The sequence below is a fragment of the Seriola dumerili genome, unplaced genomic scaffold (assembly GCF_002260705.1).
Source record: "Seriola dumerili isolate Sdu_G_001 unplaced genomic scaffold, Sdu_1.0 BDQW01000120.1, whole genome shotgun sequence".
In the NCBI taxonomy this organism is placed as follows: domain Eukaryota; kingdom Metazoa; phylum Chordata; class Actinopteri; order Carangiformes; family Carangidae; genus Seriola; species Seriola dumerili.
Genome location: NW_019174375.1, coordinates 1,246,835 through 1,266,505, shown reverse-complemented (window position 1 = coordinate 1,266,505; position 19,671 = coordinate 1,246,835). Strand labels below are relative to the sequence as shown.

The window sequence follows — 19,671 nt, the reverse complement described above, 5'->3', positions numbered from 1 at the left end:
GTTGGTTATTCCTTCAGTTTTTTTTTTAGACATTAAGTATGATCGAGGTGGATCTAATATAATGCATTTGTCAGTGCTTTCCAACCGCGAGCATTTCCAACACAACTTGTGACCCAAGGTTTCAGGTCTGATTCTAAGTTTAGCTTAGAAACCAAAAAGTCCTCGGTTGAGGTCAGGAGAGAAGAACAAAAAACAAAGCTGATAGATCACATAAGCCGGGACATCGTCTGTGTCCTACAAACTTCTTTTTCCTCCTCCTTCAAAGTCAAGTCAACTTTTACCAACATAAACATACGTTCAATCGGCAGTTTCATACGTACACGTAGCTGAATGAAATGCGGCCTTTCTCAACTTCCTGAATGCTACAAGGTTTGTTTCGGAGAGATTTATTGTGTTATACTGAGAGTTGTGCCTAATATTAAGTCTAACCCCCCATTGATGTGAATGGAATACTGAAATAAACAATATAGCAAATTATAATACCAGTACTTTAACCACATTGGCCCAGAAAGTTGCAATAATGAGCTGAGATGAAATGAAAATCACTGATGCAGAAAAGTTGCATATGAACATAATTCAGCTCAGAAAACTGCAGAGGAACGGAAGGAGAATCAACTGTACAGTGTGTGAGCAGTAAACAAGTACATGCATAGACAGTCATTAGCGTACTTTTATGGCCAATTAGGTTGTAAACTCATATAGAAGTGGAAGCCCCGGAGGAAGAAAACAGGAGGTAAGAAAGAGACAGGAAGCGAAGGGCAGGGAGATAAATTCGCTGAGTGACGGGCAAAAAGGAATACATACCAAAAGGCATGTTTACTGAAAAAAAAAAAAAAAAAGTATGTAGCTCACAAATAAGATAGCCAACAAGCTGCGGAGGCAATAATCAGTGAGACACAAGTTAAACTCACAGGCCTGCTGGTGTTCAGGAAGGGGGGGGGGGTAAGAAGACAGGTGGTAAACAAGAGCTTGGTAAGCCGGCAGGGAAACATTTGCATCTTATAAATATTTGATAAATTAATAGTTTCCTCCATCTGGTGTGTGTTCTGGGCTGTTGCTTCCGCATGTGGATGTTCTCTTCATTCCTGTATGTGTTGAGAAATCTGCATGTTCATTTGACTGACTGACTGACTGACTGACTGACTGACTGACTGACTGACTAAGTGACTGTATGAACCCCTTTACACCGATTCACACTCAGTCAGATCCATTTAGAAAACATGAGAGAGAAAGTGAAGATGTTCTTTTATTTAAAATGTTCTTTCCTCCTTCACTTTCCCCCGTAAGTGGTGCCTCGCTAACATTCGACTAATTTGTGCACACTAAACAATGGGGGGGGGGGGCAGGAAATGAACGATGATTGGAGCTGTCAATCAACTATTCTCACTTTTCATTGCATGTTGTAATCCCACCAGCAGACATTTCTGTTCCTATAATAGTTTGTTAATTAGTGTGCAGGGTTAGATGAGACGGGGAGAAGAAAGCCTCTTTTCGGAGCCTCCTGCTGGGCTTCATATGTTTGATATAGCACAGCTGGAGTGATCAGGCCCACTTTCAACTGCCCTGTTCCCTGCTTGTCTCTCCGTTCCCTTTACTTTGATTTTTGTTTAGACGGAAAAAGCGTTTTTCAACTGACAAGATCAGTTTAGTGGTATCTTTACAAGCTCCGGGTTGAATATCCGTGTTAAACCCTTGCTTCCGAAGGCATTTGCACATTAATCTCCCAAATTCTTTTACAGGGAACCTCGCTGCTGCGACTTTAAAATGATCCGCAACTGCTGCGGCTTCTTACGTGTTAAGAAAATAAATCAGCCTCGTGATCAAAAGCAAAGGGGTAATTAAAATGAGCTAATAGACGTTATTAGCTATTTATCAGCTGCAATTGCATTCAAACTTTCCCTGGAGGCACAGTGATCCTCCCAAACAGGAAAAGTCTTTGAAACAGGTAGAGCAGTGACTTCCTGAATACCAATTAGCTCTGACTGCTCGGCTTTCTGCGGCTCATCCATGTGAATCATTTGACAACAGAGTAGCCGTTTTCCATGGCTGGCTAATTCGGCACAATGCCTGTGAGGGAGGTAGACAAGGAGCGCCGCGGGGAGAATGTCACGAGTATTTGAGAAAGGTTAGACTGAGAGGGGAGCGTGTTGTTATCATACACGCCATTCATCATCACTTTTATACCACACAGTCACAAAGGGCCTCTGTGGGGGGGGGGGGCGTCTGGCTCCATATTGATGTGTGTAAGTGTGTGTCGAAGGTCGATCGGCCCACTGTTTGCACATGTATGTATGCCTAGTGCCTTTGTACACAGTCTGTGCTCATCAGAAAAGGCCAAAACCAATGATTGAATCATGACCGTGATCACTTCCTGATGTTAACCAACCTGCTACAAAAGCTGAAGTGTACAAACGACAAGTTGTGGGTTTAAAAATTCCAACGTCTTGTTTTGGTTTTGTTCCCTTTGGACCGAGCCAGATTAGGTGTTCCCCGGTGTACCCCGCCTCAACGCTTTAAGCTAAGCTAGGCCTTTGATTTTCAACTAACACTGTGTACTGAACAATCAAAGGGGTTAGAGTTAACATGTCGGGACGCACTGGATGCTGAGGAACAGCGGTCATGTTTGCAGTAGAAACGCACTGACTGAAAAGATTAGCTAAGCATCATATCTCGCTCTTCTTGTGGCGTCATTAAGGAGACGGATGTTAATACCAGGTGTGAGCAGGGCCTTTGTCGTTAGAGTCAGCTGAGACGTGGTGTGGCTCGGGAAGGATGTCACGACTTTTTCAAGAACCTCAAACAAGTTCGTAAATCTCTAAGAGACTCCGTTGTGGTCCTTCGAACCGACGCAGAACGTCACGGATTTAAGCTTTTATTAATGATTTATTTGCTGTATTTTTTATTCATTCAACAAACGTAATCATCCAATCAACCGTGGATATTTATGCTGTGTGGATTTATGGACAACAGTATCATTAACACTTTAAAGGGGAAACTCACAAGAGAAAGAGGTGCAGACGAAAAGACGAAGCGGTGCAGCGTGTGAGAGGACATGTTGGTGAGAAGATAATGACCGTTCTCGAGGTCCATTTCGAGGACTAATCTTTGTTCCCCCAATCAAACATAAAAAGTCAATTCTCTGTGTTAATGAGCTCAATCACTCTGCCCTAAAAGCTTCAATAATTCATTTGCTTCCAGAACGTCAGACATCCATAATGAATAACATCCACAGTGAATTATTTACACAGTCATCCTTCGTGGCACAACTCACTGACTGACACTGAGTCACCCAGTGTGTCTGATGTTGCGTGTGCGTGTATGTGTGTGCATGCGAGTGTGTGTGTGTGTGTGTGTGTGTGTGTGTGTGTGTGTGAATGTCATACCAACATTTGGCCCCGTAGCGGGCTCCCAACTATGATGTAGTCGTGGCATCCTGTGTGAAGAAGAACAGCATCGAGGCTAATTACAGCGGCTAGCGTGTACTACTGCTCCCCCATCAGCACAAAGCAGGGACATATACATACTGGGAAAATGTCTTATTAGGACAAAACAGAACAACTGGTACTTCTGGAAATATTGTAATTTGAATGTCAATCATACACGAAACCTAACGATATCCACATCTGCAGAGACGAGGTTCATGTTACAACACAGGCTAGAAGCTGATGTTATAGAAATGCTGGCAGCACAGTGAATACAATCTTGGCTGCAGACAACAATATTGGCCAATTGTGTAAACATTGCCCCGGCAGACTGAGTCAATAAATTCATGTGTCACAGTTTCCTGCCTTCAGTTTTTAAAAAAAATTCAGAGGCCATGGCATTAAAGGGACTTCTCCTCTGGATTTGCTCTCTGGCAGGTAATCTCTCAGTTATATATGTTTTGTCTGAAATGGAGAATATAATGAGACAGAAACTTCATGTGGCTAAAAGAAATCATGGAGAGATGAAAGTTATTATATTAGATACAGTATGAGTGTGTATGTGTCTGCTTGCAGTCTTGTCGTCCTCTGCCGCTGCAGATGAAACTGTGCCTAGGAATTGCAGCTCACAAACTCAGCTCATGGAGCGTCTATCAGCTGATCTCAAGGTAAACTATAAATGTTCATCATACCAGAACAGCTGCTGTATCGTGCACATACAAGTATATGCAGCTCACATTGTGTTCACTGGAAGAAGAAAAACAACCCAGTCATCAAACCTGTTGACTGTTGCTTGTCACTTGATTTCCACATCACATCAGCAGTTAGGAACAAAACAAGTGCTCTGTCTGTTACGAACCAACAGGTGGCAGTAGAGTGTGGTGATAACCTGACTAACCTGACTTCTGCATGGAGTGCACAGCAGACAGCTGCAGTGCTGCTGTCCATGAGGAATCTGGCTGATTCTCTGCACAAACACCAGCTGAAAGGTAGGAGGACGAGCCGCGGACACGTGCGCCCGTGCGTGTGTGTGTTCTTCTTACACGCAACAGTCGAACTGTGTGTCTTTGTGAGAACCGGCTCAGTCTTAGACCTGGAGTGCGAGGACGTTTTGTCCGGGGCCTCGCTTCTTCAAAGGGCCTGTTTGAGGCTTTACACCTGGTTTTAGGATTCATGTTCTGAACTTAAAGCGCACTACAGTGACTACGATGGATCGTTTTCACAGAGTCAGAGTCCTCATGAGCAGTGGGGTACACCACATTTATCACATTTGTCAAGGGATTTTGAGACACTGAATTAACTGAACTCTGCTGGGAAATAGGAGGATTACTACCTATTGAAGATGCTGACATCAAAGATTAAGATAAAAATGTTGGTGGTATCATTTCTACTGATGGACTTTTTTAATGTATTAATTGGTGGAGTGGCTTTTTGTGCAAGCCTGAATTTTGCTGAATAAAGAACAAGTTCCCTGTGCAAGTGATTCCAGATATCGTCAACGTCCCTCTGGTATGTCTCAGGGACAGGAGTGTGGAGGGTTTAGGCAGAAAGGATATAGAAAAGGGCTGCAGATGGCAATAGACACAAGACATCTAACAGGTGGAAGCATCATTTATTAAACATTCACTGTTTTATAGGATGCCAAAGCGCTGAGCCGAAGCAATGCCCCGAAGCCGAAGTGCCCAACAACGGAGGGCTGGCGTGCGTTTCAGTTGGCAACAACACCTACTGCAAACCTCTGTGCAACGATGTAAGTGGTACACACAGTTTTACATATTTATAAATATATTTAAATATATATATAAAAAAAAACACTTTGTAATAACTGGTAGTTCTGTGCAAAAAGGAAAAGAAAAATGATGAGTGACATAATTTGAGTCTTCTTTCACAGGGTTATGATTTTGGTTTCATAAGGAGGAGTCGCTTGTTTGATAAATGCACTGAGCAGACACGATATAAGTGGGACACCCAATACGTAGGAGGAAACAAACTGGCCGTGTGCAACGGTGAGGCTGCACTTTAGTAACTTTCTATGAACCTGCAGTTGCATTTAATAATATATAATTTTCTGATTTCTAAGGTCAAAGCAGTAGCTACTTAACACAGCTAATTTAGATCCAACCCCTCTTCAAATGTTCCCGATTTTGTCAGTGAAGTGTTTTATCGCCTTTCTGTCTCTCAAACTACCTGCATAAGGCAGCTCACGTATTTAAAGAGTGACATTTATGCAGGATGTGAAGTTGCGAAGACGAACCTGACTTGTTTTCCCTCCTTCTCCAGAGGCAACTATTCGAATTTCAGGGGCAAAGTCGGCATATTTTCCAAAACATCAGGATTGCCTGACGACCAAGAGCAACAGCCAACTGCAGCAGAGCATCATCGAAACTTTTACCACTGAACTGAAGAGTAAAGGCATACAGGGGGAGTCGCGGCATGGCTGTCTTGTATGTGGATGAACATGAACATGCGTCAACAAAGTCACGAATGTTGTGAAAGTCCCTCTAAGATGAAATAAAGCTTTAGAATTAGTTGAAAACTGTTAATGTTCCCGAACCTGAATGGTTTCCTTTGTTAGTTCAGTGTCAGTGCATCTGGTTTCACACACCAAGGCTAAAATACATTATACTGTATGTGTTTTTAAAAGGCATTACACTGTCAGGTGCTGTAACAAGCAATGTCTTCCATCGATTGTTGGCTATAAATCCATTCTAGGTCAAAAGGATGGATACACCTGCAAGTGTCTGACTGCCGTCTTCGCTGCTTTACGTCTCACTCCATTTTACCAGCAGTCACTCACTATTTACGTGAGTGACTATTAGTAAAATGATTTTGATGGCTAGATCTGGATTCAAGCAGCAGTTTAAATGAGGTTAACCACTCCGCCAAATGGACTGCTCTGTTCTGCTGTCCGGTCTGCTCTCAGGTTTTTTTCGCTAACACATCCAGACACAGCTCACGGAGGTCAAGGTTAAAAAGTCAAAATGAGAATGCAGTATCTCATTAGATAGCCATTGACATTCCACTCATTCTATTAGGAATCACTCTAATCAGAGAGAAAATGACCCGCACAGTGACCCTCTGGTGTAGGCCGACAGACCGTCTAATCATCAATTACGGAAATAACTCTCTGGACTGAGGGATGAACAGTGATAAACTGTAATGTCACACATCGCCCACAAGGTGGCAACAGACATAATGTTCTGTTTTCATGTGTGCTGAGGCCTTCACTTGTCCATATTCATCTACATCTTTTTAGTATCTGGATCATCCCTCACAATCCTTCACACACACTCCTGTTGGAGCCGTTTCTAATAATTTGACCTTTCGTGCCAGTGAAGGGAAATCTTGATGCTACAGCATAAAACAGCAATATTTTAGTGCCGTTTCCAACTGGAGGCCGTTTCCTGTTTAAACATGATAAAAAAAAGCTTTTTCCCAGTTTGGTGTGGAGGAACTCGACTAGCCTGCGCAGAGACACCAGTTCATTATTACCAAAAACAGGATTTTTAAAGCTGGATAAACAGCAGAACAATATCCGTTGCATAACGTGCAGTTGGCAAGTGCTGAGAAAGGCGGGAAACGCAACAAGCCAAACAATAAGCCTGTTGTGGTAACGTTAGTTCAGACTCCAGCAGCAGCAGCAGCAGCAGCAGCAGTCCCTCTTGTCTGCTTCTTCAGTCATTATATCCGATATGATAAGAGCTCAAGTTAAAAGGCATGCTGAATGTGTTTCCTTCCTCATTACCAGTGTTAAATCTACATATAGTGATATACATCAATCAATATGAAAAAATATTGTGATAATATTTTTAGCCATATTGCTCGTGCAGCCCAGCTTCAACAGTGCAAATTAGTGAACACGTGCTTTTATTTTATTGTTTGTTTTATTTAAATTAAAAGTACAAAATCCAATGTCAGTGCTTGAGTTAAAATTAAACAGAAATTAAAGTGTTATTAGCCTTCAACTATCATGCAATAATAAAAATAATTGTATCTATGTTTACATGCTGTTCAATGATATTTAAGTATGTAACTCAACAACCCCTGTTATTGCAGTGTTAGTCTTCGTACACTAGAGGGCAGTATAAAATCACTTTTTAGAATACTTCCTTTATATTCTACCAGACACACACATACACATTATTCTGTTCACTATGTACATGTGTGTTTAGTTGTTAAAATAAATAAATTGAACAGTGTATTTTGGAGTAGAAAAGAAATGACAAATATTTCATAGAAAAACATTTAGTTTCAGCTCTTATGTCTGAGGTTACTCACAATTGAATCTGCTGTTTTCATGCAACTTCTCAAACTAAAAACTAAAGAAGAAACAATCCTAACATAAAGATGGAACCTACATTTAGATTAATTTTATTACAGCACATTCAGTGTAGAATCTTTCATTTTTGTTCCTTCTTTTCTCTCATTTTTTCTTATTCATTAGCGCGTTTGTTTTTGTTTTTAACAGCCGAGACAATCAGTGAACCAGTGTAACCTTCCTGTATCATCATTGTGCCAAACCTAATGCTGCTCACTCCCTTGGCTGCTGTCCAGCGTCTGCAAATAATAAAAAAAGATAAACTGCATGAAAGCATACAAAGAACCCGCTACAGAAAGAGGCTGATTATGAAAAGGTTTTGAACTTCCTTTTCCCATGGCAACATTTTGAAAATGAATAACGGTGTGCTACACCTTAGCCGTTCTTGAAAGATATTATTTTTCTGTCCTGGTATGACATGCAAATAATCCCGTCTGATTCTGTAAGCATATGAATGACTGTGTGCTATCTGAAATAGTTTTTATTAGCCCGAACAAAAGCCTTGTTCATAACACAAGCAACTTACTGACTGCAGGAGCCGTATTTCTGAGCCGAGCTCCTCCTGCCGAAGCTCAAGCGCTGCCTTTTTATGCATCTCCAGCTCCTTCCTCAATCTGGTAAACAAATGAAACCAATGTCAGTTAACTGAAAATGTGCTGGGAGAAAACTTATGAAATGGACATTTGCAAAGATTAGCTTCAGCATTTTCACTTCTACATATTGAGTTTAAACCTTTTGATGTTTTCTTACCTGAGAAAATGAAGTTTGTTTCTTCTTTTATTGTGTTTGTGTCACTACGTTATCTGTTACTTTGCCATTGTGTTTTTTCCACTGAGAAAATGAACTAAATGAAAGTAAAACCTGTTTTCCACATTGGTATTCATGCTCATAGTGACACAGAAAACACATGCAAAATATAACCCAACGCATAGATAATCAGGTGAAGATAATAGTTGGTGTCTATTTCAATAGAAAGCTTACATGACTGATGTGTTGTAAGTTTCAGTATGTTTTGCACAAAAACACTTTACATTACTGGATGAATAGTCTGGTTCAGGGTAATAGTTCAACTAAAACCTTTAGCATTGTAGCCAAATTTCCACAGCAGGTAAATTTTACATGAATGTTTTGACGGATGAAATATCCAGAATAATTTGTTGTAAGTTTAAAGTTTCCTAGTCGCTAATGGAAATTAGGGACTTCCTGATATTTAGTGAACATTTGACACGTGGCTCCCTTGCGTCGTTATAAATCTCTGTGACCCACCTGCTTCTGCTCCAAACAGCAGAAGACACCAGACTTGAGGCAGCTGCTGATAAAAGTAACAGGACAGATTTAAGAGTAACCCCGCAGTCGTAACGTAACGTGTTTCAACGTCTGGTCCCCATTGTTGTGTGTGTGTGTGTGTGTGGGGTGATGGCGTCCCTAGGGGCTTGCTGCACAGGCATGAAGATATACGGGAGGCCCCGAGGGACAAATTTACTAAGCATAGAATGAACCGACAGCAGTAAATCAAGTTTAGAAATTTCTCTCACATTGCAGTCATCCAACTGGAGCAAATCTCAAAGGCTGGTTGGAAGGTTTAAAGTACAAAGCTGCAGGAAGGACGGATCAAGGGATGACAGAGGGATGCGAGAGTTTGACCTTACACTGGTTACAACTGAAATATTTATTTGCATGAATCTGACTGACTTTTATTTTTATTATCATAAGTCCAGTTTCTGTTTTTATATGACCATGAAAACCTGGTTACCTTCCCCACAGAATACATGTTACTGCTGTGACACTTTGGTGAAGGTTTTGTTCCTAAACAGAAAACAATCAGTCAGTACCTCTGTAACAATCTCTCCTCCAGAAAATAAATAACTTTGATCTGTTTTACATACATTTCATGAGCAAGGAAATTGTAAAAGTACAGTATATGAACCTCATGCAGTGACCACAGAGCAGTCCCTCTGTCATAGACTGAAACAACAGTCTGCTCTCTATTGTAGCAAAGTAAATATTTCACCCTATAATTTCATAAACATACATGAAATTGTATTACTCGGTTCACTTTGCCTCTGGAAAAATCATTGACTTGGGGTCCACGCTACCTGATACCTTGGCTGTGATTTAACTGTTATGGCAGGTGTGTGAGGGAGTCATACCGAGCTACACATGAATCTGAGACGAGCCTCCTACCTCTCTCTTCCTTTTATTGGAAGTTAATGAAACAATAAAACAACCAAACTTTAATTGCATTTTCACAGTCTGCAGAACCAACAGCAGTGTTTTTAAACTTTATACTTCACCGTGGAAACTTAACACAAATCAGATTTTTAAGGTGAGCGTAGTCGCAGAAGAAGAGTGATGCTTCTCGCAGCGAGATGCTCATTTGGCATTTTGGATACTGGTGGTCTCTGCAGGTTTTTATTAGATTCCTGCACTGCAATGACATCTTTAAATGAGCCTTCACAAATAATGTAGCAGTGATACATCAATGAAGAAAACCCGACACATCAAAAAATACAACTCCTAAATCATCAACCCCGAGCACATCGACTGAATACTTTAGGTATCTTTCCACTGTGACAGTGAATGATCCGCACGGGCAGCCGCCCTGTTCTGCACAATGAACACTTTTTAAACGACTGTAGCACTCATTCAAATTGACACGCATTCAATTTCCAACAATCAATAAGCGGAGAGTTAAATATGTGTTTTAAAGAGACGCTGCGGAGGCTGAAGACAGGATTGATGGCTTCAGTTCAGAATGGATGATCATAAGAATGAGTGAGAGGAAAGGGGGAGGGGGGGGCTCACTCTTCCAAAGCCACATCCTCAGCACTTCCTGAGGCTAATAAGCTTGGGGGGTAATGACATACCTAGTATGTTTAACGAGGCTGATGGATGAACAGGACATGCTAGCCACATGCGTGATTTAAGGCAAGGCTGCGAGAACATGAAGTAAAGGACAGAGGATAATAAATAAAGATGAGCAAAACACAGCTGAAAGTGAAAGCAAAGATTTTGTACCTTGTCCTAATAACAGGCATGGTGAAACCGTCTTTAATTAAATGTGATTTTTAGAGAGTTAGAATAAATTAATACATGTTCGTTTTCTGATTTAAAAACTGAAAGTCTAGACATTATCATCTAGATAAGGTTCGGGGGTGGGGGGGTTGTTAATCACTTCACATCCATAGTATTGTAGAAAAGACATTATCCAAAGTGGTGGCATCAGCAATAACAATGGCCCCTTCCTTCCTGGAACACTATTGATCTTCACTCTTTAATTAGATAAAGGAAGTCCCTTTGTGGAGAAACAAGGTGGGCCAGCGCTCACCTAACAGTCATGTTTCAATAGAGGAAGAGCCTCAGTTCATATTCTACAACTAATTCATATTCTACTGAGACGTGCAGACACATGTCCATGTCTTTACAAAAACGTTGCTGTTGTTCCTTATTTGTATCCGTTGTTCTGTTTGGATTCGAGAATCTAAGGAGATAAGGAACGTGTGAGCACACATCCATAAAGGTTAAATACCAAGTGTTTTGTCGTTTTGTTGAGCTACATTTTTATTCTTGGAAATCTGCGCTTTGTACTTACACAGGCATTTATTCTCCCACTCAGTGTCAGAGGTGCAACTTCAAAATATGTAGATTTACCGCTCACAGCGAACTTCTACTAAATTACAGCATCTGGCTTTGTGACAGACTCCATGATTGACACAAGTTTCATAACCTTCTCAGAAGAAAAGACGCTGCAAGCTGCTGGTTTTTTACCGATAGTGATGGGTACTGATCTGAATGAATGAGTAGACAAACATAGCTAATGCAGACGTCTCTATACGGAGCACAGGGGGGTTACTGACTGGTTTGATGAGGATGGAGATGCTGTGAATGATATACTAGAGAAGACAATGCTCCCAACCACCATCATTAACTCTGAATCAACACCAAATGATGCAACTTTCTTTTTGTTGGGGGAAGAATGGTGTCCATCCCTCCAGCAGAGCTTCACAGACTTGGAGAGTAGATGTCAAGAGGCACTGACTCGTGTAGAACCATCAACATGTGGTTCTGTTTATTCCACATCGACTGTCTGCACAGACTTGTTCGCATGTGTAGTCGGCCCGTTTGATCCATCCATGCGGTCATAAATTAAGTGTCACAACCAGAGGAGGGTATGGGGTATTTCCCCAGTTCAAATGGAAAACATGTTTCTAAATAAAAATTTCCCAGTGAGGTGAAACTCACAAGTGTTAACGCCTACATTTCCATAGTGTTCATGTGCCTCAGATGTCTTTAGATACGTCTCTGAAGCTCGGACACAGGTTAGCTAACTACAAAGACTCATTGAAGGAGTTCTATTTGTATCATCAATTTTCTGCTCACTCATTCGTTCGTGACACAAACACACAGTTTACCAGTTTACCGTTCTTAATACAAATACACTGTTGCCCATAAAGTTGGAATAATTTTGTTTTCAGACACAATCCTCTGTTTATTCCTATCTAAATGCATCAGTAATCACTTTTGACCAGGTGCAATGATTACATTATGTGTCTCAATTACTCAGGTGAAATGAAATAAATCACATTGTCACAATCATTTCATGGAAAGAGGTAAAACAATATTTTATTCCAACTTTATGAGCAACAGTGTATTTTGGATGGGAATTCCACCTATTGTATATCTAATTCAATATGTATACTGTATATATGTGCTGTATGTTTATGTAAAAGGTATGGGTGTTCACGTTCCTCTATACGCTTGGTTTACAAACAAAAGTTAGATTTTTTTTCACTTGAAACTTGATGTATGATTCCACTAAAACCAAACGGTATTTATTTGCTGGTAAGTCGCTGGATAAGCAACACTCCGCCCCTCATTCACTTCCCTGCATCAATCACATTTGCCTTTTTTTTTTTTCCCCAACACTTGTTGACTGAATGAAATACTCTGCAGATCAAAGCCTTAATTAAGCCAAATGGTCTTAATGCTCTGTTATTTACACTTCTGGAGCTGGACTCCAGCCACGAGGACAGGGAAAGAGAAACACAGGCGGGAGCTGGGTACTGGTCTATTCAGCACTTCTCACAGCATGATTCAGTTCTACCCTTCGTAAATAACACCTTTTATCTAACAAGCATGCAGAATGCCGGGTTGTATTGTGCTGTTAACACTATTTTTTAAGTGTATTAAGTGCATTTCAAGAATGACTTGTGCTATTAGTGCTACTAAGATGATTTTTTATCAGTTATACTAAAACATAGCGCTGTAGCGAGGAGAGGGTAGTGGTTGTATTTTTTATAAACCAGGACCCGACAGCCTTCACAGTCCACAAAACGTTCAACTAATGCAACATCACAGCTGCTCAGCACGGACTATTTAAAATATCAGGAAGCTCAAAGGAAACCTCTGCGAAATAACATGTTTTATGAGCTGCTAAATGGCTTACTGCTGTGTTTACATTTTGTTTTATTCTATTTTGCTCCTTTGTGTTTTATTTGCTTTTATTTCCCCGCAGCATTTAGTGTTTACTCTTTTGTGTCTCATAAGGATTATATTCTGTGACTAAATGTAATTGCGAGCAAATCTGGTGCTGCAAACTGCGTCTGTGTGTCTAAATATAAAAACCTCCCTTAGCATCCAGACAGCTGATGGTACTCACCTTAGACAGGTGCTGTCAGTGAGAGGTTTCTGACTGACAAAGAGGCTCTCCGCTCTCAGAGACTCTGTCATTGCTTCAGCCACACTCAACTGCCGATCCAGGTCTGTAGTCAAGAGTAATAAATCAAACACAAAATGACTTCTCTCAAACGAGACAGACACGTACTGTAGGTGCATCGTTAAGACATTTGCTGAGGTGGCTGAGACAGTGGGACTAAGTTTAGAGCAGCCACCCACCCCCACCACGACCTTGCAATGCTCTTGCTGTAACACGGTGCTATTTTTGTTACGAACACACCTATACCTGTCTTCTTTCTATTGAGTATGCAGACTGAATGTGTGTGTGTGTGTGTGTGTGTGTATGTGTGAAGTCTCTTTAAAGCAAATTAAAAATCAAATTTCACATCAGTGATGTCCCCTCCAACCTAACCATGAGGCCAGAAACTAACATGGTTTATGACCAACATCTGGGCTCAGTATTAAACTGCTTGGCAGCGTGGTAGAATTATCAGATTCTAACTGGCTTGGCAGCGGTTACATTTATAGCCCTGATTTCCGTCGAAGTCAAAGACATGACTTTAATAACAAGCTGGAAAAGTGATGGTTTGCTATAGACTGTGTGAATGTATTTTAAAAATGGGGTTATAAACTGAAAACTGTGAGAAGTCAAAAAAAAGTTTAGCAGTTCTGCAGCTGCTCTTTCAGAACCAGATTATCTGAGATACAGTGAACATTTGGTATTCACCTCTCCGGCTGTTATCCAGACCCTGTAGTTCAAGGTGGAGCGCTCTCTTCTGCTCCTGCATGGAGCTCATGCGCCTGTTACTGCTGCTCATCAGCTCCATGTCTGCTTGAGGAGGGAGAGAAGAAGGGAGATTCAGATTGAAGTTAAACTGCTCAACCAAAGAAAACTTCTTTTGCAAAGGTGCAAAGTGAGCATTTTTGAACTTCACTTAAACTGTACACACAATCACATAACGGTGCTCCCTTGAGCCCAGATATAATGAGTAATGGGAAGACATTGGTTGCCATTGGCAATAGGAGCTATAGCCTTAATCTTGTGGAACTAATGAAAAGAGTTGAAACCAAATTAAAGTATAATTTATCATTAAATGTTGAATGTTGCTAGACTTCAAAAATATATTATACTGTCTTCTAATAAACCAGTGCCATGAAAATTCTCTACAAGTAATCACTACATGAGACACATGTTCTCAAAACTCCTGACTTTCTGATATCTTACTTTTTTAATTGCTAATTATTTTTACCACACACAGGAGTGGTGGTATGTTCACAACTACTGTGTCATTAGTGCTGCAGAGGCCAGGTGAGTTCGTTTGTGAGCTGTGCAGAATTTAGATATTGTAATAAAATGAGGTATTTTACAGCTCAGGAGCTTTGTGCAGTAACTAAATCCTGTCTTTTAGCCACTGACAGATTTTCACACAGAAGGATTGTGTTTTTTTGAGTATCTTTTTTAAGCGTTTTTCATAATGATAAACTCTTCTCTTTCCAACACCTTCCAGCTTCTTTCAGTCTGTGATCCATGCAACATCCTATTATTAATTAAAAAGTACAGCGTTTCATTTTCACACTCTTCAGTCATGAATCTCATTACTGAGCTCTGATATCAGTTTTTTTTTCATTCTCCACTCACCTTTAATAGATTTAAATAATATTCTTACTGAAATCGTATTGACTACCTCTTCACTGTGTCAGCGATATACTGTCAACATGTCGGGGATCGTGCCCATGATTATAATTCATCTACCTACTACCACTTGTTCATCTACTTATACTCTACAATATACCAAGACTTAAATAATAATTTTGAAATGAGGAGTCAGGGCCCCATCTGCATTATATAACTTCTGTCTCCTGTGACAACAGTACAATAAACAGTGTTTTATGACCTTTGTATAATGATTCCACCTCCCTCTCCAGGTCCAGGATCTCAGTGTGTGTTTGGCTCTCGAACACTGTTTCTCTGTTCCCTCGAAGACTGAAGTCACTGTTGAACCTTGAGATCTCTTGAAGGAAGATTTCCTCTTCTTCTTTAGACTCCCTCTTTACCTTGGACTGGCATGAAGAGCAGGATCATGGGAAAAGCTCACCAACAATAATGCAAATACAGATTGCAATGCCACAACGACTTCTGCTATTAGTGATATATATTTTAATGATCAAATTTTACCAAAATCTCTTTCTCTTAGTGAAGGCATTGCAGTATTTCACTTTCACTTTTGTGCAGTCTCTTACATTTCCATGGGTTTGTGTATTTTCCTACCCCACAGTGCTCGCTGTGAGTGGGCTGACAACCTGGGCTTGTGTGGGCATATAATGTGATCAATGAGTGTATCCCTCAAGAGTAAAACAGCATGCTTTTTGTTGAGGGTCTCTTACTACATTAGCATGTGTCTGGGATTAACTAAGAAGTATCCTTTAGCGAGAATGACAGCTCTTTAATCAAATCGTGTTTACACGTCAAAAAATGTGGTGGATAGTTTAACGTCTGTGAGTCAAATACATGAAGTCATTTAACAAACGTTTCAGCTTTGCAAATACACAGATTTGCTGCTTTTCTTTGTTTTTCTATCATTTTTTATGTAATTTATTTTGATTTTGGACAGTTGGTAAAAACAAAACAAACTTCTTTTAGACATTTTATAGACCAATTAATCAATTAATCCAAAAAAATTGAGTCTGACAGAAATATGGCACAGCTGAACTAAGAAAGTCTGCTGATATAAATGATATGCCTGATATGGTAATGTGTATCCATATTACACATAACCTTTACTATATGATAAGTCAATATTGATTCAGGCTTCAACCTACTAGACGTTCCCAGAGATGGGTCTTCTGGCAGAGCAGCTCCTCAATTTTCTTCAACATCTGGTCTTCACATTTCTTGATCAGGTCGTGCTGCAGCCTCATCACAGACGACTGCTGCGCCTGGAGCGTAAATAAATGAGTGGGAAGTTAAGACGCAACCTGAGAGACAGATGTATAGAGAGGGAGATGCATTACTGATACATGTCAGAGAGATGTTACTGATCCCAGCGGAGGAGAAATGAGATGTGATGAAAATTCTAGGGTGGGTAGGTAGCGCAATCATTATGTATTGTATACTGTACTGTACTGGGAAATGATGAACGAAAATGACTTGTTTCTTTGACTATTTTTAAAAACAGAGGTTTCAGCACATCTATATATACCATTCACTTTCTAACTGTTCTTATTTAGTTCCCGCTGTCTTTTATTCTGTGTAATTGCGCGGTACGTCCCAACAGGAGAGAAAATTGCCAGATTATATAGGAAGGTAGATTCATGGAGGATGCTTTTTAAAGTTGCCTCAGGCATGATTTTCAGTGCAGCTTTCAGTCTATTACTCGAGCTGTCAAGAAGGAAATGAGTTTATTGCTTCTCATACAGTAGTGGAGGAGCTCCTGTACGTTTCCAGCGAGCGGAATCAGGTTCCAAGTTTTCTAAACACTATAATTATCTTAAGACAGCCCTGACATACTGTGAAACATTACATCATGGGAGCTGTAAACACACTGAGCTGTAAACACACCCTGTGTATCCCTATGATGTAAACAGTTTCAATATTCCAATGTAAGGGGTCAGAAAAGGTAAGTCTTCAGAGGAATTTAATACTCAGACAGACACGGTGTTCTATTTCATTAGATCTACTCATTTGCTCTTTTGATCGGATGTCCACTTTTACAAGTACAGGAACAAGTTGGCAATATTTCTGAAAGGTCAACAAGCCTGCCTTTGACATCATATCTCACACATACTAAAAGGTTTCACTAATGCTATCCGGTGGAAATTAGCCATTGATTTTACATTGGCACTTGCAATCGATCCTATGCACTGTTGATGAAACGAATGGGAAACATTAAGTATTTTAAATCATAAAGCAGATCAGCTCGTCAATATGCCAATATGCACTTCTTTACCTCATGAGTGAATGCTACTAATTCTGTATGACTCAAGGTAAAGCAATTACATCTATGTATTTTACAACAAAATAAACTTTATGTATTTATAATACAGAAAAAAAATCATAAAACATCTCTCAGTTTTATAAGTCTATCCTATTGGATAAACAGTAAAATTATATATTTCCCTCCTGACACCATGGACAATATATTAACAAAATTATTCACAAGTTCTTCATGTACAATTTTACTGATCCTAGTGCAACAACCCGCAACACTTATCTAGATGTACAGTTCAAAGTCAAACAAAATGATATGCCATGATGCAAACGAGTACCATGCTGTGAAAATATCAGGTTGTTCTGAATCACCAGGAGCCTACCATCAAACGGGCAACAGTAACATTCATCACTTATTTACGCTGGCTTACTTTGAAAGGTACTGAAATTGTTGAAAATCGACTAGAACCCCCCCAACATCATGAATTTCCCCTAGGGGATAAATAAAGTATCTATCTATCTATAACAACAAGTCTGTTCATATCTGATAAGCCATTACACATTATAAAGGTGGCTCTAGTCACAAAATGTATTTATAATTCATTTATTAGCAACACATAAATGAGAACAACTAAACTGTAATGTAGCCTCACCTTTTCATCAAGTTCCTCACTGGCCTTTTCATACTTTTCTGTGGCGCTCTTGATTTTCTCATTGCATCTGATGATGGCTACTTTGACTGAAACAAAAATAACTGATTATCTAATAACCTGCCAAAGAAGACCGCAATACATTGACCAACTTGTCACAAATCACTGTTTATAATGTGACTTAAATATGAGCATAAGAAATACACCTTAAATTATATAAACTTAACTGTGGGTGGATAAAGAGGGGGACCCTCCCTCTTCATTGTTTATGTTGCTAACCCAGCTAAGTAGCATTTTAACTAGTCTTCCAATGTTAGCTACTAGCTAACGTTATAGTTTATTGTGTTAACTTAAATGTCAGTCATACCGTCTTTGAATTTCTGTGTCTGTTCAGTCAGTTGATGTTCAGTTAGAAGGATTTGTTGAAAGAGTGCGTTTAGACTCATTTGGAGTCAATAGCTGACAAACAAGTAATCTAGAATCGAAGTAACAGATACCACTGTAAGTTACATTAGCTAACAGATAGTTACCCACGGAACTAACCTAGTTACTCGGTAAGCTAGCTCCGCCTTTGACGCAGTTTGACGCATCATGCCCCACCCACGCGCTGACACGGTTGGTTTGTTTTTCCCCTCTACACACTGCAAACAAAACCAAAAGTGCTGATAAAAGTTATTTTCTGCGAAGTTACTCTTTTGAGAGAGTGGAAACGTTAACAGACGCAGTTTTGTAAAAAAAACAGTTTAAGGAAACTGCTGAAAGAATAATAGCTTGTCAGCGTAGCTAGCGTTAGCTAAAATCATGCTAGCAGTAGTTATGTTTGTTTAAGGCTCGCGTCGTTAGCTAGCGTGACTGTTGCCTGCACCGGATGCACAATGTGAACTGTGATTGATTTAACCCTACGTTATTAATTTAGCGTTTCAACATTTCTTGCAGTACGGTTAGCCAACTGTATTCACCAACAGAGCACTTTCATCAGTGTGTGTCCCCACTCATTGTGTTGAACTTTTATTAAGTGCTATATCGGCACACTCAGCCTTCTCAACAGTAATCCGCTGAGATACGCTGCGTACATTTGTCACACAATCCCCTGACTTTGAGCAATTTTGTCGTTTCACTACCGGAACAGAGAAAGCTTCTGATCCGGTGCCATGAAGCACATTACAGCGTGAAACGTTAAATGACCCGAGGACTACATCATTCTGACATTCATTTTCAAAATTAATATCACATATTGATTGTGGCTTTTCATAAATCACCAGTCTGAGTCTCCCCCCTGACTGCCAAGGTTCCCTTTGGAGACTTTAGAACAGCGAAGTCATCAAATTATAAGCAGACAATTAGCCCAGATAGTACTTTGAGCCTGTCGCTCATTTGTACCCATTTTCTGTCTCTTTTCCAGTCATGCTCTGTAAAAAGAAAAAAGAGCTGCGGATATTGGCCTGTGGCATTTCCATTTAGCAAAATTGAAAGTCATTTTGAAAAGTGACTGTATCTTGCAGGATTGTCACTGTACCTATAATAATCACGGCTTCCTTTTCAATAAAGGATTATTCACTGACGTTTACATAAGCTATTTCATCCCATCTCTGAATGCACCTGCTCTCTCTCTGTGTATGTATAAGGGTTGATTTACTGTGGGTGGGGGTGCCAGCATCCTTGATTGATTCAGTTCAG

At 40.1% G+C, this 19,671-nt stretch overlaps 2 protein-coding genes across 2 annotated transcripts; one reads left to right on the top strand and one right to left on the bottom strand.

The window, feature by feature from the left end:
- The first annotated feature begins 3,773 nt into the window (after positions 1-3,773).
- On the top strand, positions 3,774-5,961 carry LOC111223887. The gene is made up of 6 exons (XM_022748185.1): positions 3,774-3,860; positions 3,999-4,090; positions 4,288-4,411; positions 5,060-5,172; positions 5,314-5,428; positions 5,703-5,961. Exons 1-6 carry the CDS (start codon positions 3,818-3,820, stop codon positions 5,876-5,878), a joined length of 663 nt encoding a protein of 220 aa, XP_022603906.1. The 5' UTR covers positions 3,774-3,817; the 3' UTR covers positions 5,879-5,961.
- A 2,236-nt stretch (positions 5,962-8,197) lies between these two features.
- On the bottom strand, positions 8,198-18,440 carry ccdc172 (coiled-coil domain containing 172). The gene is made up of 7 exons (XM_022748213.1): positions 18,362-18,440; positions 17,998-18,083; positions 16,237-16,353; positions 15,312-15,477; positions 14,144-14,245; positions 13,400-13,502; positions 8,198-8,354 (listed from the first exon to the last, which is right to left on the bottom strand). Exons 1-7 carry the CDS (start codon positions 18,438-18,440, stop codon positions 8,225-8,227), a joined length of 783 nt encoding a protein of 260 aa, XP_022603934.1. The 3' UTR covers positions 8,198-8,224.
- Between the last annotated feature and the right edge of the window lie 1,231 nt (positions 18,441-19,671).